At 42.7% G+C, this 24,072-nt stretch overlaps 1 protein-coding gene across 1 annotated transcript in view; it reads right to left on the bottom strand.

Annotated features, from left to right (window-relative positions):
* Nucleotides 1-23,489, bottom strand: part of kif13ba (kinesin family member 13Ba) — a 43,629-nt gene extending 20,140 nt beyond the window's left edge. Inside the window, exons 1-8 of the mRNA XM_069678136.1 lie at nt 23,420-23,489; nt 16,107-16,200; nt 4,093-4,105; nt 3,619-3,679; nt 3,405-3,497; nt 2,337-2,517; nt 1,427-1,514; nt 811-945 (exon numbers count right to left, since the gene is read on the bottom strand). Of these exons, the coding sequence (XP_069534237.1) occupies nt 811-945; nt 1,427-1,514; nt 2,337-2,517; nt 3,405-3,497; nt 3,619-3,679; nt 4,093-4,105; nt 16,107-16,200; nt 23,420-23,489 (735 nt within the window). The remainder of the gene's footprint in view (nt 1-810; nt 946-1,426; nt 1,515-2,336; nt 2,518-3,404; nt 3,498-3,618; nt 3,680-4,092; nt 4,106-16,106; nt 16,201-23,419) is intronic.
* Nucleotides 23,490-24,072: the final 583 nt, after the last annotated feature.

Here is a 24,072-nt window from a genome sequence, read left to right as displayed (position 1 = left end):
CTTTGTGCTTGATGAGCCTACTGACTGACTGACCAACTAAGTGACTGACTGTGGGTGTGCCTTGAAAACAGAGCGGGCTGTATCAGCTGACAAACTGAAAGTCATGCCTGTTAATTATTAACAGCAATCGCTGGTGGCAAGTTAGTCTGAAACAAGAGCAAGAAGCAGGAGAGGCTAAGTGGGTCAGCGAGGATGGAGAATGAGGTCTTTTCTTGGAGTGTCGGATCCGACAGATGAGCTGACATAATCCCATTTTGTTCCCAACTTTTCACCCGCAGACTGATCGATCTAAAACTTGCCAGACAGTGATTGCTTAGTCATGTGTGACCGATGACACAGACTCTTCTGTTCTGGCACAGAGACAAACGTCAGTGTCATAATCTCATGTAGTGAGGGAGTGAAGTTTGTTAACGTCTGTTGACTTATAAACCAGGATGAACTTGTAGTGCACTAGGGCTGGAGGGGACACAATGAAAAAGGATTGACTTTTTCAGAATGCCAAACAACTTCTGCTCTAAAAAAGTATGCCAGAGAGGCTGCTGGGACCTGGCTCAGCTCCCAGCAGCCTCTCTGGCACCGTCCCCTTCCACAGAAGTGGACACTAATTATCTGGTGGACTACAGGAGGGACTGGTTCAATTTAAACACCGCACATCTATAACCTTCTGCATTCTACACACCTGTTTCTACTGTTATCATTTCTAATTCTCAAAAATACATTTCTGATCATGTCGCTTTTCTGAACAAGTGATGAAAAATTGTATGTGTTTAGACATGTGCACTTCACCAGTCTCTGTGCGTGTTATCTTACCCCTGACTTCAGGTCTTTGAGTGTGTGTGTGAGGATGATGTTGAAGACGGCGTGCGATCGACTGCTCTCCTCGTTCATGTTGGTAGCAGCGACAGTCCGAGACTTATTCCCCTCTGACATCAGTAACTCAATGTCCTATCAAAACAACAGAAATCATTTGAAATCAATTTGGCAACATTGATTCTCCCTGAAGATACCTTTTTAAGACAGTGGAGACTATTATAAGGTATATTTGGTGAGATTCTAATCTATGTGCAAGTCTATATTTAGTGACTGCTCCAGTTGTTGACAAGTGTTTTTTAGTCTCCCGGAAAGCCCAAAATAAACTACAAAGTGTTATTTATTCTGGCATTTTCAGAACTTGCTTCTTTCAAGTGTGATTGGTGAGACTGCTGAGCAGACTCCCGACACTGTGTGAGCAACACAGTTAGATATCTCTAATGTTTACGGATCAAAGTGAGCTGGAATGCAAGAAAAATGCTCTGCTCTCGTTTCTGGTGGACTGCCATTGGATGCGGCAGCCAGAATGCAACAGCAGTAGACCTTAGTGAATAAACATGACAATAAACCTGACACACTAAAACTGAAACTCACTATTCAACATGAATATCTTTACCTTGTAGCACGCCACAGCTAGTCGAGAAAGGCCATCCACGTAGGGACCCAAAACTTTATGTTCCCTCACCCTTAGAGTTTGTCTCCCCCTGGACAGAAACAAAGCAAGGTTTAACACAGACAAACAACATGGTCAGGCTTCTTCTGATGCATTAGAAGTGACAATACATGCTCAGCTTGTTCTGTCTACCACTACAAACACTGTCAGCACTCGGCTCTCTGACCCTGATTCAAACTTTCTTCAGGTCAGAGAACTTCATCATTCTCGGCTCCTCACTGAAGCCCATATGGCTGTCAGATGGTCTGCTTCACTCTGGCCCCTTTTACTGAGGTCAAAGGTCACATGGTGAGAGAAGGTCAGAGGCTATGCTGTCTGGGGCAGCAGACGCAGGCCCTGTGCTCCTGATTTACTGCTGACCTGCTGGACATGAACTGGACTCCATCAGTGATTGCAGGGCACAAGAGTGATCTTTTATCCACTGACCACAGCAGCTGGTGGGACCAGGATCCACCAGAGACTCTCTCTGTACTAACCAACTAACTTGAGGTTAATTAAAAATAATGACATAGAAAGATACTGGTTGTTTGTCTATAAGGTATACTGAGTTACCAAAGACAAACAACTTTCACTGGTATTTAAGGAGTCTCTGTGGTCTGCATTTGGAAAGGAACCTAACCTCTGCTAGTTTCAGACCAGCGACTGTAACTCAACACTTCCTGCTGCATCTTCAAAACAAAAGCCATTTTTTTCCTTAAAGGAATTTTACTGTGAATAAGTAGCTAATATTTTTTTCTACATGCTTTTAATTTGATGTGGACAGATGAAAATCAACCTCAACCCAGTGAAGCTAATGAATCCTTCCTTTAATAAAAAGGTTAGAAGACTGCGTTGAGGTCATATGAGGTCATACCCTTTGGGGTCGAGCAGATCGCGGACCTTCTCGTTGTAGATCTCCATGTAGGACACCTCAACAGTAAAACACTCCTCCTCTCGCTGCTCTTTCTGGGTTCTATCAAACAAAGCGCTGCACAGCCGGGGAATCAGACCCGGCTGGTCCCCCGAACCCATCATGGTGTATGACTTTCCCGAACCTGAAAACAACACACAGAGAATATGTCGACTTTAATAGAAATGTTTGACAGCAGTTGTTGTAAACTTAATAACAGTAGACTGCTAATAGTAAATTTTAAACTGAGAATAGAGTGTTCCACACATTCTGGCTTTTGTGTAGACACTGCACTGTTTCACCAGCTCTGGCATGTTTGCTGAAAGATCTGTAGTGCTGAAATGATGGGTAAACAGAGAGATTATCTTCACTCTGTGTGTGGGCATGTTTCAGCAATGTTTTTTGACATGCTGCAGTTTGATGCCCGTCTGATTGAACAGAAACGCTTGTATTTTAACCGGTGCAGATATCGACACCGTCTGCATATCATTGCTTAGTTGCATTTGGATTTTAGCAACATTTAAAAGGTATATCATGCCTCTGTGGCTCAGTGGTAGAGTCGGTCGTCTTTTAATAGGAAGGTCGGAGGTTCCCCAGCTCCCTCAGGCTACATGTCAAAGTGTCCTTGGGCAGGACACTGAACTCCAAATTGCTCCCGGTGGCATAGCCAATGGGTATGTGATAACTGATTGACAGTTGGGCACTTTATGTAGCAGCCTCTGCCGTCAGTGTGTGTGAATGGGTGAATGTGATATGCAGTGTAAAAGCAGCTTTGAGAGGTCGCAAAGACTAGAAAAGCGCTCTATAAGTACAGTCCATTTACCAAATTGGCATTTAAGTTTTTATGCCGGAGAGAGGAGACGCAGTCCTGCCATAACACATCCACACTGACACTCCTCTCTTAATGGTAAAACAAAATGTGCTTTAGGGCACTTATGAGGGCGAGGTGAAATCTCTCAGCAGTTCTGTGACAGGCTCAGTTAAAAACATCATATTGACCACAGAACGGTGAGGTATCTCATGGTATATTACCAGTTTGTCCATAGGCAAAAATACAGGCATTGTAGCCCTGGAAGGCGTTGTGAAGAAGACTTTCCCCAAGGCACTGGAACACCACCTCCTGACCTGGAGACACACAGACACACAAAGAGAGTTTTATTCTACACTATCGTGAATATTTAGTCTTTCAAACTGAACTGTTTAAATGTCATTTTAGCGATGAGATGTGAACTGTTAATGAACTAACCAGCAAAGTTCTCCTTATCCGTCTCGTCCATGGACCAGAAACAGTAGTCATAGGCAAACACCTGGTGAGCAGCAGCAGCAGTGTAAGTGACAAAAGTGACACAAGTCTATGAAAATCTGGGGCCGATTGTAATTTAATCATTTAAGTATTTATTTTAAATGACAGTCAACTAGGAAATACAATACAGATGATATTAATCTAACTAGTTAATGTTAATTTAAACAGTTGGATAAAGTGTCTGGTAACAAGTATTCCTCAATGGTCTAAATTTAAAAAAGACCCCTCCGGCAGAAACGGTAGTACAGACATCACTTTGTGCGGTTGCACAGTTCCCAAACTGAGTCAAAGAAATACAGCCGCTTCTTTGTTTGACACAGAGATGATTCACAATCATGGAATTAGCTCGGTGTCGAACAGTGTCTGTCAATGTTTGTGTGTGTGTGTGCATGTGTATGTGTGTGTGTGTGTTGTTACCTTGGACTGATTCCTGATGATGTTGGGATGGTCAAGGTCCACAGCAGCATGGGGAGAGATAGGAAGATGACAGTTAGGGCACATGTTAGAGGGGATTCAGTGTGTTAAGCAGAGAAGGCTGAAAGGAAATCAAGTACCTAGCTCTCTGTGTATATATGTTTTTACTAATTGTCATGTGTCCCTCTCAGTAACAAAACAAGAGTAAACAGAGACGGAAAGGACAAAGGCAGAGCTAGAGGCCCAGGCTCCTTTTCTTGTTTCCACAACTCGCTTTGGCACACATTTAATTCTGAATCAGCCTTGTGTGTGTAGCTTGTTTACATCTTGTTTGTTTGTCACGTTAAACCAACCTCTCAGGGGATGTGGTAAGGGTGCGTGTAGATCTACATTCATCTCTAAGAGCCTGGGGAGACATAAAAAACCAGTGTTTGTGTGTGAGCGTGTCTGCGCGTGGGGGGCCCGAGCGATGGAGGGGGCTGATGCTGAAAACTGGCAGAGGATTGAAGTAGTGTGTGGTGGAATCAGATGGTCTCATAGAGGGTTACTGGGTCGAGGTCACGCTCTCAGATTAACAGGGACACGTGGGGAAAATGCCTCTGATAGTTTGGAAAAAAAATATTTGACATTTGAAACAAGAGGGGGGTGGGTCCAAATATCTGCATGATCTTTGGAGAAAAACTCGGGGGATACATGTGCAAGATACATGTGCACAAACATGTCAGAGTTTTGAGCATTTGGCCAACAGGCATGCCCTTTAAAATGATCTCCTCAGCACACAGACAGTCAGATATAAATCCCTTTTTTTTTTACGTCCTCTGCAGAATCTAGAAAAAATATGCCTGAAGAAAACTACAAGAGCGCTGGTTTTTGTTTGTCTTTAAAATTACACTCTCCTGTGCTGTTAATTAGGCGTCCAACAGTTCAAGATTTCACTCCTTTTATGGACACACTGAATGCTGCGCCTCTAAAGGCCTGCAGGCAAGCATGATTAAACTACGAGTCATCTTTATAAATGTGCACTTCTGTTACGTGGTGGTGGGGCTCGCCCATCAATCAAAAACTAACTGATCTCTACCAGTCTAAATTTTAGTTGCATCATGTTTGATAAATATATTGATTTATTGTGTGGGATCATGTCATGTGTTAAGTTTGTATTTTTCTGGTCTTGTATCTTGTTGACTAAAGCTATAGTGTTGTTAGACTGTCAGGAAACAGCAAGGTAGTCTTTGTAAGAACTTGTTTTCTTTAAGTAAAAATGTGCTGATATCTAACATTATTGCTGCAGCCGTTTTAGCACTTCAGTCTTTTAACGTAGTAGATCCAGTATTTGCTTTTGATCTTCAGGGGAAAGAAGACGCAGCAGAGATCTTGATATTACACATCGTGCTGAACAGATCTTAAAAATCGTAGTTACTGTGTGGTGCATTTCAAGGAACAATGATACGTGCCTGGGAAATCTGACGGTACCTGGGAAATCTAGTGAAAAAGCCTTTTTTTTAAAAATATTTTTTATGCAAACTGACCTGTGCAATAATTTTAAATCTAGTCTTGAAAAAAAACTAGCTGGTCACTGTGTTAAACATGTTTCAAACAGGCAGTTGATAGAAAGAAAGTGGAGACACTGGCCCGAGGTGCATTTTGTCACTTAAAAAGCATCATGACATATGAACCGACAATGACACTTCAAATGTCACGGAAAACGCCAGAAAGCAGAACGTTTGCACACGTGTAAGTTAGAGAAGAGCATGGACCTTCTACAGTGGAACAGTCCTGCGCACATACTCAACAATTGCAATTATGTTATATATAAATAACAGAGTTACAACGTTATTACTGCTATAAATGTATTACATCCAGCAATACGAATAATCTGATGAAAGTCTCACAACCAAAATAAAGTCAATAAATGTCCCTTAAATTAAGAGCAGAGAGGGTGTGTGGGAGGAATTTAGATTACTAGTCAAATTTGAACAAAACTCATTGACATGCATTGTTGCAATTACGGAATGACTTTGGGTCATTATTGTCAGCCATTTGGTAGGCACTTTAATCAAATAGGCTTACTGCATCATGACAGTATTAGGACTGGCAGGCCCTGAGGGAACAGAATCCAAATCACAGGCAGACTTGTTCATCCCATTATCTCAACAAAACCTGCAATGCTCTCATGAATTTCTCTTCTTTATAAAATCATCTCCAGTCAGACGTTTCTGTGAAAACAGGATCTCCAAAGCTTACAAAAATTACTTCTTTTCTTCTACCTCACTACAGGCGACCCCGAGTCATCTTCCTCCTCGTCTGTCTGTCAGTGTTTGCTCCACCCCAAAGGGTGAGGCAGCTGTCAGTCAGAGGGCTACGTCAAGTCAGATGTTGAGGTAACTGATTGCTTGTGGTGTACACATCCAAACACACACATCTCTATCCCTATGAGGACCCTCAACTACACTCAATCTCAAGTTATGCTGACCATCAGTGAACAATTTTAAACCTGACCCCATATATAACCCTGAGCCCTGAGTTAAACAACAATGTCCTCAATCTAAATGTTATAAACTAGCCCTGTTAAAGAGACACATACACAAACTCACAGACACTCAGACACCTGTTTCCTTTTACCCATGCACATTCTTTATTACCCGCCAAAGCCGCAGTTCTTGCACAAACCAGCCAGCATACAGTCCAATCTGTAACACTTCATATTTCACTGACGTTCCTCTGCTGACGTGTTGCATTCAGACAGCAAAAACATGCAGAGTGATTCCTATCTGAAGGCTTATTGATCCCAGTGGCTCTTCAAAGCAGGATGCAATTAGGGCCTCCTCTACACAGTGTTTGTTTATGTGGAGTCTAAAGGACTTCCAGCGGTAGAAGAGAAGATTGTATGGGTGTTTGATAGTGCTTTCAATGTCTAAATGTTAAGGAAAAATGCTGCTGTTACCCTTTCTGTTACTTTCCAGTTGGGGCTCCTTATCATTTGTTCATCCCTGATTTCTTAATGTCTTTGTTTCCCCGACTGCTTCTCCTACATGCCCACTATCTCCCCCCAGTCACATCTCCAAACAGACTATAGGGTTGAAAATCGGTGTGGCAGGTTTTGACGTACGCAGTGATGACAGCTGTCATGGTTGCTTCAGAGGCTGCAGGGGAGAAGGGTCACCCATGTCTTGCGCTCAAACGCCCATTAACGAAGCTGTGGGCCCCCCTGACCAATGAGAGGGGAGAATGAGGCAGTCAGGAGAGCCGTGAACCCGCCTCCCTCGGCCCTCGTACACTTCTATTCGTCCCTCCTCCCTTCTGCCTGCTCCTCCGCTCTGATCACCGTCATTTAAAAAATAACTTAATGCATGGATGCTTCCAACCCCCCCTTTCTCTTTCTCTACTGTTCTTGCATTATCTTTTTTTTTTCCTCTCTGGGACTGTACCATCCACGGCTGTGCAGGGAGGAATGAGGAGTGGAGGATGGAAAGGAGGCTGAAGGTAGCCAGGGGGGTTAGAGAGGAAAGAGGCTGGGCCTGAGACAGGAATGTTAAGCTGAAGCAGAAACAGCATCAGCATAACACGGTACGTACTGATGGCACAGAGCAACAGGACATGTAACAGGCTAATGCAGGAGTTCAGCACATACTGACAGCTGACAATAGCTCCACTCATATTGTGAAAATGATTATATGGTAGACCGCCTAGGCATCATCATACATATACAAACTGCTTGTTTAAGGAGATGTAAAGGAGGCTATACAAATCACTGTTCACTTTACAAGTCCAGCAGTACATGCCTACACTATACTAAAACCACACTGATGGTGAAATTAATACAATTTGTTTCAGGCCCTGCTGCACCACGCACTTGGAGGCTGGTTGTATTCACACTGCCTGAGGAGATGTGCTTAATTAACGTCTTTTATTGTGAATACATGGTATGTGCAGCTGCTGCCTTTTGCATGCTTTAAAATCAACCTTTGTTTCATTGTTCCAAAAACAGAAGCAAAAGATTCAATAGAGCAGAATTCAAGCTGTGTGCATTTCTGAAACAATACAATTCAGCAATGCAGTCGAATATTTCACTTCTGCTTTCACTTCTCTTTGCCCACTAGAACCACGGAGGAAACATTAAGCCTTTAAATAACTCAAACCATAAGTATTAGGACAACATATTATAAGGTCTACTGCAAAGTTCAAAGGCTAACTTATTCATCTGAAATCCTGCTTCACAGCACAACCTAGAATTTAAGACATTCTTAAATACAAAGCTAAAATAATCCTTCAGGCTGATACAGCATGCATATATTCATTAATAATCCCTTCACTAACGGATTTTGACCATGCTGTGTTAAAAGCGAGAGAAGCATGCAGGGATCATTTCAATCAATGGCTGTGTCTAGACATGAAGCCCTAGCATCAAATATATCCTGTGTTATAAACTGCATTTCTCTTTATCTCCATGTGATGCACATTAAATGGACCTCAGGATAGTCATGCTTTCTCATGCTACCTTACAGAAAAAGTTGACCTAGAAAAAACAAATAGTTTGCAGTTTAATGTTTACCATCTTGCCATTGTGAACAGTGAACCCGTTCATATGTAAGTCAGACATTTTTTGGATGCCAACAGTTAAATGTTAATTGACTGTGGTTGGGAAGAGAACTGTGTTAGGCATTCTTCAAGCTGAGGATGAAGTGCAAACTCACTTCCAGCTCAACAGTTGATGATGGGCACCTTATTAGTCTACTATCAGACATCAGCCATGCAGACTCTGGTTGTTGAGGTCCAGGCCCTACAGAGGATGATCATTTCCTCAGTATGAATCTTATTTCATTCAGTAATACCGTCTCACAAAGTCAGAGTTCCTAGCCTCACTAGTTGGACAATGTGCACTTTTAAATATAATGTAGCTGTGTGACGATCCATGGTTGAAAAGGCACCCTTCACCAGCAGTGGTGACTATGTCTGCTCTCCTCTTCCCTCTGCAGATACTACTTAACTAAGAATGGTGAATTAACTGTTTCCTCTTCACTCTCTTCCTCGTAAAGCTATAGCCTCATTCTTTTCTTTACATTTACACAGGTTTACGGTCAGGGAGCATATTGATGTGTTTACACTTTGGCTCGGTATCTCCACACTGCAGCCAAGACAAACTCAGTTGTTGCTCTCTAAAGCTGCTTTTCCAATTGTCAAAAATCCCACTAACACCCGCTAACATGGCTTTTTCGCTTAATGAGAAAGGCTACAATCGGCATTCAGACCCGCGTCAAATGACTGCAGTAGACTCGGGTAATTATCGCCTCGGCTCTGATCGGCATTGATGGGAACCCAAAACCTGTGTCAACACGCTAATCTCCTACCTCTTTGCGACACAATGCTATGCTCCGTCTGTAACTTCTGCAACTCCTTGTCATCTCAGCTACAAATTCCACCCGTCTCCGTCCAAGCCGCACTCAGACATCGTTCCAAATTTGTCGGCCCCGAGTTTGATACACAGACTGAATGACTAATAGATACAATAAAGACCTACATCTTCACTGTTTACTAACCCTGTCTCACGCGTGTTTGTGACGTCAGACGGTGACGCAGCAGAAAAGAGACCGAAAGGAGTATACTTCACTGGCAATGGGAACAGAGACAATAGGCATCCATAAGCTGGTCTTCCTGGGTCTGAAAAACCTGCATCAACACACTAAATTTAGGTGGGAAAGGGGTATAAGATGTAGTTATGGGAAAGTCGAGTATCCCATGGGCTGCTAAACAGCAAATGTTTTAATGCAACAACCTAAAAAAAACCACATTATCACCAGAAGACTCATTTTTTCATGAGGATCTGACCGTTTGACAGCTTTTAAATGCAACATATTTGGCATGTGACTTTCAGATATCTCGTGAGCTGCGTGGCATAAACTGTCATAAGCTTCATCTAAGCTCGACTTTGTGGTTTGAAAACTTGGACCTCAACATGCAGGGGTCAGGTTTCTGACTTGGAGGCTTTGTGGTTTCACTTTCGAAAGAACTCAAAGCAGGGAATTTTGGAGAAAATGATCGAGAGCAGCCTGCAGATGAATGACACTCTTTCCTTAATGTCTAAGCCGATCATTATGTTAGTGGACTATTCGAAACTCCCACCCTCACCTCGACAGTTTAAACATCCAAATACTACCTTCCTACAATAATAAAAACACTGGTGTTTTTGCGGTCGCTCATATCTGTTTTTAGAATTGAAGGATCCATAGACATACCAATAAAAAAGCACATGTAGACATGTTGACATGCACAGAAAATGTTCAACATGATTCAAAGATACAGGAACACACCGTTTCTTTTGTTAAACGTCTTGGAAACCGAGCCGCTTGTGTTTGCCTCGCTGGTATCTGAAGGCAGACAGATCGTTGTCAGAGTGTGTCAACATCCAGCTTCACCCGTCCAAAGCAAACAGCCTCGGGCCATCATGCAAACTGTAGTGTCTGACCACATGGCTGCAGGGACGTTTTCTGTCTGCTTATCAGACAGCGCCCGGGCTCTGCAGCTCCAATTCTGGAGGTTAGGACACCCAGGGGGCTGGAAAGTGATTCAGTGAGGGGGGAGGGCAGGTGCAAAAGCACATAGGACACTTAATGTACTGTATGCAGATGTAGTGTAAGGTTCAGAGTGAAGGTGCCAAACTATGTTAACCTTGGCAGTCAGAGAACACAGAGAGGTAGTACATTATAGAGTTTAAGCTCTGATTTTTAAGGATCATTTAGCAGGATCATGTAGGAAGAAAAATATTCAAACTTCATAGAACAAGTCGCCACCGCAGTGAGTCACTGACAGTGGCAGAGGTAGGAACTTAATACTGGCCGGCCCAGTGAGCTCTACTGGTGGAAAAACTGAATCAGACACACGAGCAGAACACACAACTGACAAGTGGTGAGTGAGAAAAAATTAAAGAGGAAATTACCTTAAAATAAGGTCCTTTAAAATGATTCATGGTGGAGGATTCAAAAATAGCTAATGTGGATGTTTTGGAGGTCAAACACAGAATGTAACTTCAGTCCTACTTAGAAAGTTTTGACTCTTTAACACTAAACATTGAAAATAGTTTGGCACCAAATTATGTTAGAAACACTTTGTTAGAATTAAATTATTACATTGTTTACATGAGTTATGTGATAACAAATTCAATTCACCTCAGATTGATTCTTGTCTTTCAGTTCAGACCTATTTTGATGTAACAGCATGAGGTGCAGAGGCAATGAGTGTGTCTGCACACTGAGTGGACAGGGTCTATTGTGTGTCAGGGTTGTTCACGGCTCAGTGTTTAACCAACCCTGAACATGGCCTTCCCTTTCAGTGACGGGTGGCCTTTTCTGGCCCATGCCTGAGCAGACAAGACAGTCAGTTTCTAAGTATAGCAAGATAGCCACGGCAGGCCTAAAACATATGTACACAGAGCATTAAGATATTGATTTATACCTTCTTAATGCATGGCTTTAAAAGTTATCTTCCCCTACTTTGTTCATCTGCTGAACCCTGTGTATCAAATTACATAAACCAATTAGGAAAGGACCATAATCCACCAGGCAAATACTGGTCAATATTATATCATGTCTTTTCTAGTCTTCAACAGCCATCAATCATCCATTTACCCTCTGAGGATAATTTCCCAGCTCTGGTGTAAGCAGGAAAACAAACAGGAGGACGGGAAAAACGATCACAGTTTCCACTTGAAAAAAAAGGCCATTGTATGTCTTAAACTTAAGAAACAGATTGGGTCTAATATATTTGCTCTTGGGAACACTGCCAGTCATAATCTAGCATTAACTCAGTTTGTCTGAATGCACTTACTAACCGGGAGTAACAGCAAACAGTAAGCAACGGCAGTCACACGAATGAAAGCTGTACTTCCCAGCTGTAGTGATCTATTTAGTGGATAGAAATGAGATCAACCCTGACTGCTTTCACCAGTTACTTTGCTGGAAAGCTGTTTGTGAATGCCCAGGAGACAGAGAGAAGCCTTCATTTATATTTAAACTAAACTAATCCTCAACTTCAGCAAAGTAGCAACAGAGGACACACAATGCTTCCTCTACATTACTTTTGCTAAAGCTTGTACCTGAAAAATCTGTCACCTTTATAAAAATCCCCAGGAATTTTGCTACTTCTATTTGAAAGAATCACTTAACCTTTGCCCCAGATCAACATAAGTCGAACTAGTACGAAGTAAGTGTACAGATTTCCTGAGCAAGGATCAAGCTTTTACAGACTTAAAGGAGCAACTCTCCCCTGGAAAAAGCCTCTGTCAGTCAGAGCTGGTGTTCTCTGTAAACGATGGAGGCAATAATATTTGAAATTGGCGCCATAGCTGTGGAGAAAGTTGTACAAACAGCTTGTGGTTTCCTACAACAACCAGAATGCATTGCGCCCCTCCCTCTGAAAGGAACGGACAAGAAAGAGACACTGGAGTGAAATACTACCGTTTTTCTGCAGGCAATGGCTCAGAGCGGCACAGAATGTGGAATACGACGGGAATATACCCGTGGATCATCTAAAAAATCTTTTTTGACGATTTTGAACGAGACATGACATCGGAGGCGGGCGTTCTAGATTGAGGAAGTGTAGTTTAGCGAGCTCCCTGGCCTCCGCCAGATGACGTGTTTTACATAGTCTGGCGGAGGTTTTCCACTGCCCTTTGGAGAAGCGGATATCGTCCTCCAAAGGCACAGAGCAAAATTTTTTTCCCTACCATAATGGCATTAGCTCCCCATAATAGCATGATAGGACTGAGGTTGAAAATCGGCGAACTGGCCCTTTAAGACACCAGTGAAAGGAATTTCAAGTAAAAATATACTATGGAATGAGTCTGCAGATTCTCGGTTGATCATAATAGAATAAAGCCTAAATGAGTGTTGTGTTTTACCTGTGATTAACATTGTAATACCTCTAACATCATCCGTGTTGTGAAAACATCAGATTTCCACACAGTCAGAGAAAGTACAAGTGTGCATCCTGCTCATATTCAGTTACAATCCCAATGAACCACTGCATCTAAAACAGCATCTGACAGAGTGGAGACGCACCTCCCTGCCTCACGCCGTCTGGGGTCAAGCTGACCTCCTTTCTATCCTCTTTCCTCACTGTTAGTTTTGTGGTTTGAGGTCATTTTGAGTCTAAGTTTGTAAAGTTTACAGCCTGTCATGCTGTAGTTCCTGAGTACAACAGTGCCACTGCCCTACTGCCCAGAACACACACCCACAAACAGCTCCTATCATTGACCATCAAGATGTTTCAATGTAGGTTTCACTGTTAGAATGTGTCATATATTATATATTGTTGTGTTAGGGAACTGTGTTTAAGAACAGATGGATGTATTAAAATATATTGAATTTATAAGCACAAAGACAGCAAATACTTCCATTCCAGTAAAAGCCTGGTCCGTCCTTTGGTTTAGTAACTAGAAAATCCTTGAAACACATTGGGCACATTGGTTTAATGCAGGCATCTTTTACTGCAATGTCTTTAGTTTTGTTTCACAGATGCGCAGTAGTAGTGTAGACAGAGTTTGGATTCAGCCAGTAAGCTGCACTCTCTTTTTTTCATGAATACACTGCAGATAAGTTGCCCCAGTTTTAAGCATAGGACATTCCCTTAACACACTTGGCTAAGAAGACACCATGCACCTGCAGCATTCTGAAATCACTGCATACTTCCTCTATACACACACTCCAGTCTCTCGTCTATTAACACCTGAGTAAATGCTGTGTAAAAGGCTATCATCTGATGGAGAGAGTATGTAAATGAAGAAAAGAAAACAAACAAAATTAAAATAGCATCTGCACGCTGAGGGCAGCAGTCAGTCAGCCCGTCCTCCTGCTGCCTCCTCGCTTCTTTGTCACAGAGACACAGGGAGAGAAACTACAGCTCCGCTCTTGTTTGGTGCTCCATAAAAGTCACCGGAGAAAGTTTATGGGCGACAGATGCTCGAGAAAATGAGGGTTTTTCCCCCTCTTCTAATGCCTCCTCACTCAAGGAAGGGGCTTCACGGTCACTGACAGCGACCCGGAGTTAACCTCCCCCTGTGTTGCCACGGAAACGGAAGAGCTGAGAAAAAGGGAGGAAGCCGGGGCGGTGGGGAGTTACGACCCGACGGAGTGAGGACAGAGAGGAGCGGAGTGCAGTCTGTCTTTTTCATGTATAATTGTCTCTGTCTGCCTGTCTCTTTCTCTAGTGTCTTTCTTCCAGACACACACACAGACACCAACACACACGCTGCTGCTGTTGTCTGCTCCTGCACCTCAGCCTGAAGCCAGCATTATTCACTACATCTGATCTGCAGTCAGCTCCAGCAGTCACAAGGAGATCTGTCTTCCGACACAGCTGGCATCCTCCAAGATGGCGGGTCAGGTTTCAAGCACAGCCTACTGGCTGATTTGGAACGATTACACAAATTAATTTTAGAAAAAATTTAATTATTCCAGCTTTTTTAACATGATGTGATTAACTTCAGTTTGTCCTTTATTTGCAAAAGTCTGCTCTGTCTGAACACTGTTGCAGAATTCCCTTATTCAGACACAGACCAGATTACACGCTGTCACACATCTCTGTTCTGCCCACTGCAACCAAATCTAACTCCTAATGCCTCCTTCAGTGCAGGGATTAGGAAACGGAAGACTCCAGGGCAGCACAATTCAGGGTTATCCACACACAGCAGCTAGTTAACAGGACGGAAACAGAGTAGAAGTCAAGGGAGGAAAACAGATGACAAGTGATAAGAGTTGAAATACACCTGTCTTTAGGAGGCCCAACAGCTGGATGGTCAACTTCCTGCCAAAAGCTACAGCACGATGACGAATAAACATTCCTGACAAATCTGAGAGAAGCTTTTTGAAAGTAGCTGTTAGGGGGAGGATACTAGAACATTTCGGAGGCACTGAATCTTGCCTCCTCAGTAAGGAAAAAAAAGGCAGGCTGTAAATCTCGTGAAGTGTCGACTGTCGAGGGTGTAGAGGCGATAGAAAGAGGCTTGTTGCACTATGAAATAAGCTGCTCCCATCATCGTCATCGCCATTTAAAGTATGCTGAGTTAGCTATTAATAGTTCCTGTTCGCAGAGTACTCTTGGATGTAAAGACAACTACCACAGGGTTACAAAGCAGATATTTGAATGTTTATTTGTTATGGAAATTGGACTTAACTATAAGTTTTGGTCTAACTTAACCTAGAAATATGCAAATGTGTATACACATGTCTGTGTTTTTAGATTTTAATGAATTATAGCACAGAGCAAATAGTCCCTTTTGACTCAAACATGAGCTCATCAACTGTTAATGATGTTTAAGTACCTGAGGTGTAGCCGAGCTGTGTGTGTTGTAAAGTAGGAGAAACTACAATAACTAGAGGAGCTTTTCGACCAAAAGTACCAGGAACTTTTAGTTCCAGGAACTTCTCTTCAAGGAACTAAATAGTCCTTATGGCCAACTGTGGCCAAAAGTAACTGCCACTACACTGCCAGTGCAGTGGGTGGCGGTAAAAAGAAGATGAAGGCCATACAGCAAAGATGACGGCATAAAACGCCATCATTCATCAATCATGATTTGATGAACACTAAAGTTAGCCTGTTAGCATAAATACTCTGCAAGGCCTGCACCTCGTCGTCGGTCCGTCTGTCGTAGGCTTTCTTCCCTGACTCCATCTCAAAACACGGTGATGAACAATCTCTCAGCACAATGATTACAGTGAGCTTGCAGCTGCAGTCTTTTAAACATGGCGGGTGAAATAAAATGCTGCGAGTCCTCGACCAATCAGAAACAATCAGCAGTGCAGGCCCCGCTCTGAGAGTTCGTGGACCTTTGGAAAGTACTACCCCCCAAGCAGGGACTTTTCAGGGGTCAAATAAATTGACCCGGAACTAAATTTAGATCCTGGTTCCTGCTATCGAAACACACACAGTTCCTCAAAATGTGTCTAGCTCCTGGGGAAAGTTACTGCTGGTGAAAAGCACCTTAAGTTGCAGAAAAAATATTTTTTTTGGACAGAATGTAGACGTACCTGGAGTCTCCTTTGCCCAGGTTACCTCCGGCCGGATGGAGGATCGTCTGGTTCTTCACCATCTCCACAACACATTTTGTGTTTAATTCCTTTTCTGTGGATCAAAGAACATATAGTGTTACAACAACAATCTATATTTCTACTGTTGTCCTTGTTAATACTTCTTACACAAAGTCATGCCGTTTGTCTCTCTGGTATCTCAAGCTCAGTTTCACAACATTGAATAGAAGACCAGAAATTGAAATATAATGTAACGACAGATATTATGTTCCCATCATCTCAATCATTAAGGAATACATTAATCTTTTTCCTACTTCCTTCCCATAGTGGAAGGAAAACTGCACAAATGTACAACTTCCTTGTTACGTTTAGGGGCCGAAGTTGAATTACATAATAGTGCTGTAATTTCCTGTGGAACAAGTTCAAACAATTGTGTGAGCACCAACTCTGCAAATGACCTTTTACCTTAGAGTGAGCATTAAGCTAATCAATACAACAGGACTTGTCCGAGCAATCAGTGTCTCTCTCTCACCCTCTCTCAAACATGCACACGACTGAGGTCATCCCATACCGACCCCGGCCTGTTTGTGTCATGATGCAACACGTGGCCTTCAGAGCACCAACTGGACATTTCCAACTCAGCATAAGGAGCGGCCTTCATGCTTTGTCCACTCAGGTATTTATGTGAGTAGTCTGCACAAGCCAGCGTATAATGTTGTCCATCGTGAGGCTATTTGATCAAGGTCCCCTCAGAAATAAATCCCTGCTACTACTTCTCTTACAAACGCTGGGATTAATACAAAATAATTAAAGGATCTCTCATAGATAAATCTAAAAAAACGTAGCTGGTGTAAAGTGCTACATATTTTGTTTGTTTTCACAGCCGAGTGAGTCTAAGAGGCTTCTAATAGATGCCTCGCTGTGAAAGCTTTGGAAAATAACAACATGAACCGCACTGGAAACTCATGAGGCTGCTAAGTCTCTCCATTCATCTGTTTGCCAATGAGACCTAATGATGGTTGTCTATGCATAGGTTTGGTGCTGCCAGCATGTCCTGGGCATCCAGCTTTTGGCAGAACTGGTTGTGCATTTTAAAAACAAAAGCTTCTTGTAAAAAGTACTAATTTACCAGGAGAAGCAAACAGGTCATTTACTGGTGGCTGCTGGTGAATGCTTGGACACAGCCACTAAATGCTTCATGTTTTTATGGCCAATTAATGGAATTTATTGCCCCACCATTACACTTTATCACAACACAAATTAGGATCATGTCAGTAAAAGTATTTAATATTGATAAAAATGGTCTTAATCGTGCTCTGTATGTGGAAGGCGTCCCCACAGGATTTCCTCTATCAGAAAGCTTAATGATAACAACAAGCAACAAACATCCATGATAGATTTGTGCTTTTTAACCTGGTGATAAGATTAATGCAGGACTCAGGATTGCTGCTGTGTTGCTCCTGGTAAGGATATCCTCTTCTATTTCGCCCCCTTGCTACAGGGAGGTCAGAGGTCAGGGCTAGAGCAACACTCCTTTAGATGCAAATCATCTCCTGTTAATAAATAATGTCCTTCACCTGTAAGACCTGCTTCAAGCCCCCCATGTAAACAAGCATTCCTCTATAGAAGGAACCAGTAGTTTTCCAGAGCAGAACCTTGACTGCAAAGCTCAACTGGGTATTTTATCACTGTATTATAACCATGACTTTATGCCCAGCATTTACATGTACACTGCTGGAATTTTAATAAACACAATTATGCCTCAGATAACTGCGGGTAAGCCTTTTCTCTACTACACAGCGAGCATGTAAGAGCATGTAGGGATTGTGAATTTAAGCATATTTGTCAAGACAGGAAAAACATTCTGCGGTTTCAATTCCCTTCTTCTTCGAGAACTGTCTGAAGCAGAGTTACACAGAGTCATGTTAACATATTTATGCCTTCAGTTGCTTTTTCTGACCAAGGCATGACTTCTCTGTAACAGGGAGGAGGAGCACATACAGTATGGTGAAGTAGTCAGCAGTGGAGCATGTGCATTTTTTTCTTGATAAATAAATAGCATGTGATTCAGTGCACTACCAAAGGTTGATCTTTGATACTTCAAATAAACCTTTCTTTGAATATGAGATCTGTTGCAAGAAGCCGCATGTGGACACATCTATTCTGGCTAGGGGAACATACATGCAAGACATGTACATGTCTACAGTGGGCTATTCTAACCTGCCAGCCACACTCAGAGGCTACTATATCCCTGTGAGGCTGGGTGATATGGCAAAAAATATCATCAATATTGATGTAAGTTGATATCTATCACAATATACTGTATAGTTTGATTTTGAAGCCAGTTTGAAGAGTATCCTGAACATGATGGATGCTTTACGAACCTAGACGATTTATTACATTTTAATATAGTTGAGTAACATGTGCTTAAGTTGAATAATACACATCTAAGTAGTTTAAAACGGGTAAAATCACAGATTAAAGCAGTTTCATGTTAAACATCAGTGTGTCTACGAGGCTCCTCTGTGGCCACAGGACATTAGGGGAGTTTTGAGCTGAGCTGCCACAACATGTTATCTTTGTGTTGCGTTAATCTATGCTCTGTGATAGGCTGTATATCGTTCACATCCAAGATAATTTTTTGTCACCCATTCCTATTTTGCATTCTGAGATTAAAAAAAAGGGAATCAGCTGTTCTATGTCTGAGGAGAGGCTAGCTGTGTCTGTGTAAAGCTGAAAAATAAGGGATTTGAGGCTAAATTGTCTTTTCAAAGAGCCTCAACCCTGCTGTTCCTGGCAGGAACACAGGGGAAGAGCCATGGAAACTTGGTGTCAAAGGTCAAAGGACCTGAATCACCCTCCAATTCTTCTGCTGTCAAGAACACCACAAAGTGAAAAAAGGCAGGGTGAACCAACAGAGACGGAGTGGCATAAAGACAGTGAGAGTGGAAGAACAAGGTGAAGTTAAACAGGGGAAGTGACACAGACATGGAGAGGTGGAGTACAACTTTCTAGCCTGGTTTCTCATCTCCTACTGCTGCCCGCCTGCCTTACCCACGTGCCAATGTGCCAACTGTACTTCCTGAAGGGAAAGTTTGATGCGGTGTGGTTGGTAGGATAAATGTACCCATTGTTATCTGCCTCTCCTTGCGCCATACCCAGCTCCCTCTTTCCACTGGCCTCTCTCAGGTCCTACTCTGGCCTACCGGTGCTGAGGTTTGGCACATCAGCGCTCACATCAGCCAGGAAGCTGATTGGCCGTGGTGTTGCTGTTGCTACGCTTAGGGTTGCTCTGTTCTTCGAAGGCCACAGCCATGGGAACATGGAGCATTACGCAACATTAGCAAATATTCATTCAGACTCACTCCCTTCCTGCCTTTGTCCTGCTAGGCAGCTACACCACCTCTTCTCCTCAACCTGGGATACACAGGGAGAGTGGCCTTGAAGCCTGCTAATTATTTTACTGTCACAGGTCTGTACCACTGCACTGGTTAAGGAGAGGTGAGACCGGAAAGCAAATGTGTACTCCTATGCCCTCTAACTGCTGCTAGTGTGTCCCAAAGAAACAGGCTGAAGCAATATGTAGAGCTGGAAGAGAGCATGGCGTTATGACTCAAATTTTGTGTGTTTAAAGAATTTTGTTTCCACTAAGCTGACACAGTCTTTAGGGGCAATTTGCAATCATAAAAGTCTTCCATTACGCTGGTAGATGTGGACAGAAGTTCAATCAAACAGGGATCAGAAAGCACTGGAAACGTGGCACTCCTGGTTCAAAACCATTTCTCCTGCCTTTGGAAAGCCAGCAATTTGCCTGTTTGTTCCCGTTCACCAAAGTCATGAATGCCTTTTCTTGCTGAGCAATTGAAGGCAGATACAGGCATTTGGTACAATGCTGACTGAGGAAATCTTTGGACTTTTGAAACGTGCAACAATGCAGCAGGACATGCAGCTTTTAGTAATGCGGACTACTTCTCTTAGAAAACTGCCTGCAGCGAGGAAGAAATATCAAACATGGTAGGGGCAGCATTATTTTGATTCTGAATCAAAAACAAACTTTCACTTTTCATCTGTCAAATCAAATCAGGAACTGGGATTTTCTCAGCAATTTGTTCCTCCAAACTAACCTATTTGCCTAAGTGCAAAGGAAAACCAAAACTTTCAAAGACAACACATAGTTTGGTTTGTTTTCATTGTAAAGCTTTGTTTGTTTACAACGCATAGAGCTGACCGTAAACAGCCGAGGGGGCCTTGTGTCAACAATGTCCATAAAGACCCCATCTGAGACGCATATTGTGATTGTGCTTTATACATGTCAAGATAATGCTTCAAAAACCTTAAAAATATCAGCATAACCCAGGAGTCCGAATTGGAAACTCCTGGTATTTATACGGCCTGTTTCAGGAAACAGAATATGCTGTTTACATGCTCTGCTTTACTGATGCCCATGTCTTTGTTCTCCTTACTGTAATTGACATGCTTTACATCAGTGGTTCCCAACATGGAGTCCGGGGATCCCTTAGGGGGGCGGCAAAAATTGCTGGAAGTTTGCGGGATTGTCAAGATTAGATTTGCACTTTAAATAAATTCATTAAAAACACTTCTTGATTATCAAAAGTCTGTTCAACTATTAAAAAATGTATTTTTTGGTCCTCATTCAAATATAGTAGTTACTTTGCAGGCCACACCTCTGCGAACTATAGGCTGATCACTTCATTGTTTTGGTGTACGTGTGTGCGGGCTAGGGGGGCTCAGCCTTTCTTAGATACACTGACTTATTTAATAATTTTACACCTGTAGTAACCTGTGAAGCAGCCTTGTGGCTTACTTTGGCATATTTACAGTAATGTTTATAATATTTACTGACCTGGCGTATCTATATACCTGGAGATCTTAAAATCTAAAGTTAAGTCAAATCATGGTAAGGAGAATCATGACATCCCCAGACATGAGATCCCTCTCCGGTGGACTAACCAACTTTACATCCACATCTTAAAGTAGCATTTTGGTGCTTGAATCATGGTTGTTGTAGGATAATCAACAGAGGATTTGTTATATACTTATGAGGTTTTTGAGTTAAAGTTAAAACACAGGGATAAAGGTGTTATTTCAGTCAAGTCAATGTGGCAGACAGTTTTATATCACCTGTATCTGTCAGATTGAGAGAAGCGTCTCTACTTATGAATTGTGAGATGACAACAGCAGGAAGTAAAGATGGGCACACTGGGAAAAGGTCAGAAACACCAAAGTCTCCCACTGGAAATGAGATGGTCAGGCAAAATGTAATTAGAGTAAATCTCTACCTTTTTGCTTTCCACCATGTAATCTACCTATAATTTGGCCTCGCCATCTGTGTCTCACCACATAAAGAACCACAACCTAAGCAGGTGAATTACCCAACTTCCACTGACTCACGGTGGTTGTGTGAAAACAAATACATGGGATTTTAGTGTGTCCAAAACAAACGTATGACCTTGCAGAGAGCTTTCACAGAAATGTCATCCTGACTGCTGAGTTTCTTTACATTAGTCCATCCTACTGTAAATCCATGCCTATGGGAACAGTGCGGCAATCCACCGCCTTGGTCTTGTGACCGACTTCTCCAGCTCATAGCCGGGAGAGAGAGAGTATTACACGTGATTCATTCTGCCACTTGTCGGTCAACCACTCTGCTACAGCAGCTCTCCTCCTCCTCCTCCTCCTCCTCCTCCTCCTCCTCCTCCTCCTCCTCCTCCTCCTCCTCCTCCTCCTTTCATGGGACACATGGTCTCCCACGGCAAAAACACCACTTGGCAATCAACCAGGAAATGTCATCTATGCCTCCCTGAATGCAGCATTGAAATCTGCCATATAATTGACTAGAACATTTGCACGCAAATTTGTTTAACACTGTGCCATTGTTAGGCTGGCTTTGCTAAAATTAGAGATGTGGATGTAACAATATGCAGACATGTTGCAGCCCAGGAAACATTGGCACACTAAAGATCAATCACTGTAAAACTGAATTTGTAATAGATGATACTTTCTAACCGAGTGCACTGATGCCTCTCAGACGTTTTCCTGACATATTGCTGTTGTCCAAGTCTTTACAGTAAAACTACTGATTTACCACACAGTTACATCAGGAGGCAGCTATAGTCAAGAAGCTATTGACATCTGTATCAGCCAGTGAAGGAGACAGCACTATGCCTTTCTAACAGTGGATCTCACACAGCAGCAGCTCGGCTTTAAATCTAGCTGGATGGCAGGCAGCCATGAGGGAAGCCCTATGGCAGCACTGTACGAACATGTGCCATCCAGACCATCCTCTCTTTAATCTGCAGAAGCTCATTTCACTAATGGGTGTTGATTTCTCACTGGCATCCAGTTCCCAGGAAATTAAACAGGGAGTACTGTAGTGAAGCCAGTCTCCAGAGGTAGTGTGAACTGTTTTTAGGCCTAAACCCAATCTCCTCCACTCTTACAGACTTTGAGGCGTGTTCCTCACTAATGGTGTAAGGGCTCAGGGCTGTCTAACTGTCAAGTCATCAAGTACATAAGGGTCCTGATGTAAGCTTTTCAATGCCAAATTGCACCCTTTTCCTGAGTCTGCATACCTGCAGACTTCCCTGTGGAACGTGCCCGTAGTGCAAGCGAAATTGGGGACGTGTTTAACATGGTAGTCCCGCCCCCACTAAATGTAAACAAAGCAAGCATGCAAAGTGTTAAGGAAGAAAGAAACCAGGAAGTTTACCTGAAAGTGATATTATCTGACTACCAACAGTTGTGGTTATTTATTGCAAATTTGTAGAGCTGTTTGTATTTTCAGTCAAATGTCCTCAGAGGATTTTGATTCATGGTTTTCCTTATTTTTGGTTCGCTAAAACGTATTAACACTTAAATACCTCAGACAGAAATACATACATGGAGATGTGGCTTATTTTCTTATTATCTAATGGCTTTGCTTATTACATGATAATGTGTGATGTCACCCTAGTGTGTCCCATTCCTCATTTATAAACTATTTTAAGCCCTTCTGGACTCATACACTTACAAACTGCATGCCTGACATATGATAAGTCTGTAAGGGTTTAGTGCTGAGGCTTTAATGTGAAGATTGGAATTGGGCCAAAGTTAAGGTAGTCTCTGCATCATCTATTACTAATAGTGTAAATATGATTAAAGTGTATTCATAATGATAATCTGGCATTCAGTTAATGTACAACAACAGCCTCATGTATTCATCATGTTAACCTGAAATTCAGACTATGTAGGCAGATGGAGTCTCTGGAGTAAGTGTTCTTGTAACAATCCAGAATTGACTGAAGCCCTCTCACCTCTCCTGTTCATGGGCCGTACACGAACAGCCACCTTGACATTGGCGTCGTCCAAGCTGGGCTCCCCCATAATGCCTCCTTAAACGGGGAGCGAGGAGGTAGCGCTGATCTAAAATAAATCAGCTCTTCAACTAAACAATCATCCAAAAGCTTGATAATGTAGCGCTAGCCGGACTGTCGGCCAGCTAGCTCCGCTCAGCTTTGCTCCACAGACCAGGCATGTCCACGGGAAAACAAAAAGCCTGGGCAAAATCCTGCAGGAAGCCAGCCGCCGCTGCCTATCTTCTTCTCCTGCTCATAGTCCAGGCTAATTAAGATCCACAGAGGCGTGGAGGCTGAAGGGAAGAGGAGAAATGTAAATTAGGCAAGATATTATAGCAGCTGGTGGATGAGACTGAACAAACATATCCTATCTGCAAGTCAAAAAAGGGCTAGCCAGCTAATTTGCCAGGCAAACTGGAGGGCAGCAGCGGAAGGAAAGGACCAGGTTTTGTCAATTTCCTGACATTTTACTACATAACACCTCCCGACACTACCATATATACGAACTACATACCTTGGTGGATTCATCTCTGAGGTGACACCGTTAACAAACACGTTAAACCGAGAGGGATCCACAAAGAGCCGCCTGGCGATGATCTACAGCCTCCCAA

The sequence above is a fragment of the Semicossyphus pulcher genome, unplaced genomic scaffold (assembly GCF_022749685.1).
Source record: "Semicossyphus pulcher isolate SPU_LCO1_2020_fin unplaced genomic scaffold, fSemPul1.0.p SCAF_1, whole genome shotgun sequence".
Taxonomy (NCBI): Eukaryota; Metazoa; Chordata; class Actinopteri; order Labriformes; family Labridae; genus Semicossyphus; species Semicossyphus pulcher.
This window is presented reverse-complemented; position numbering and strand designations above follow the sequence as displayed.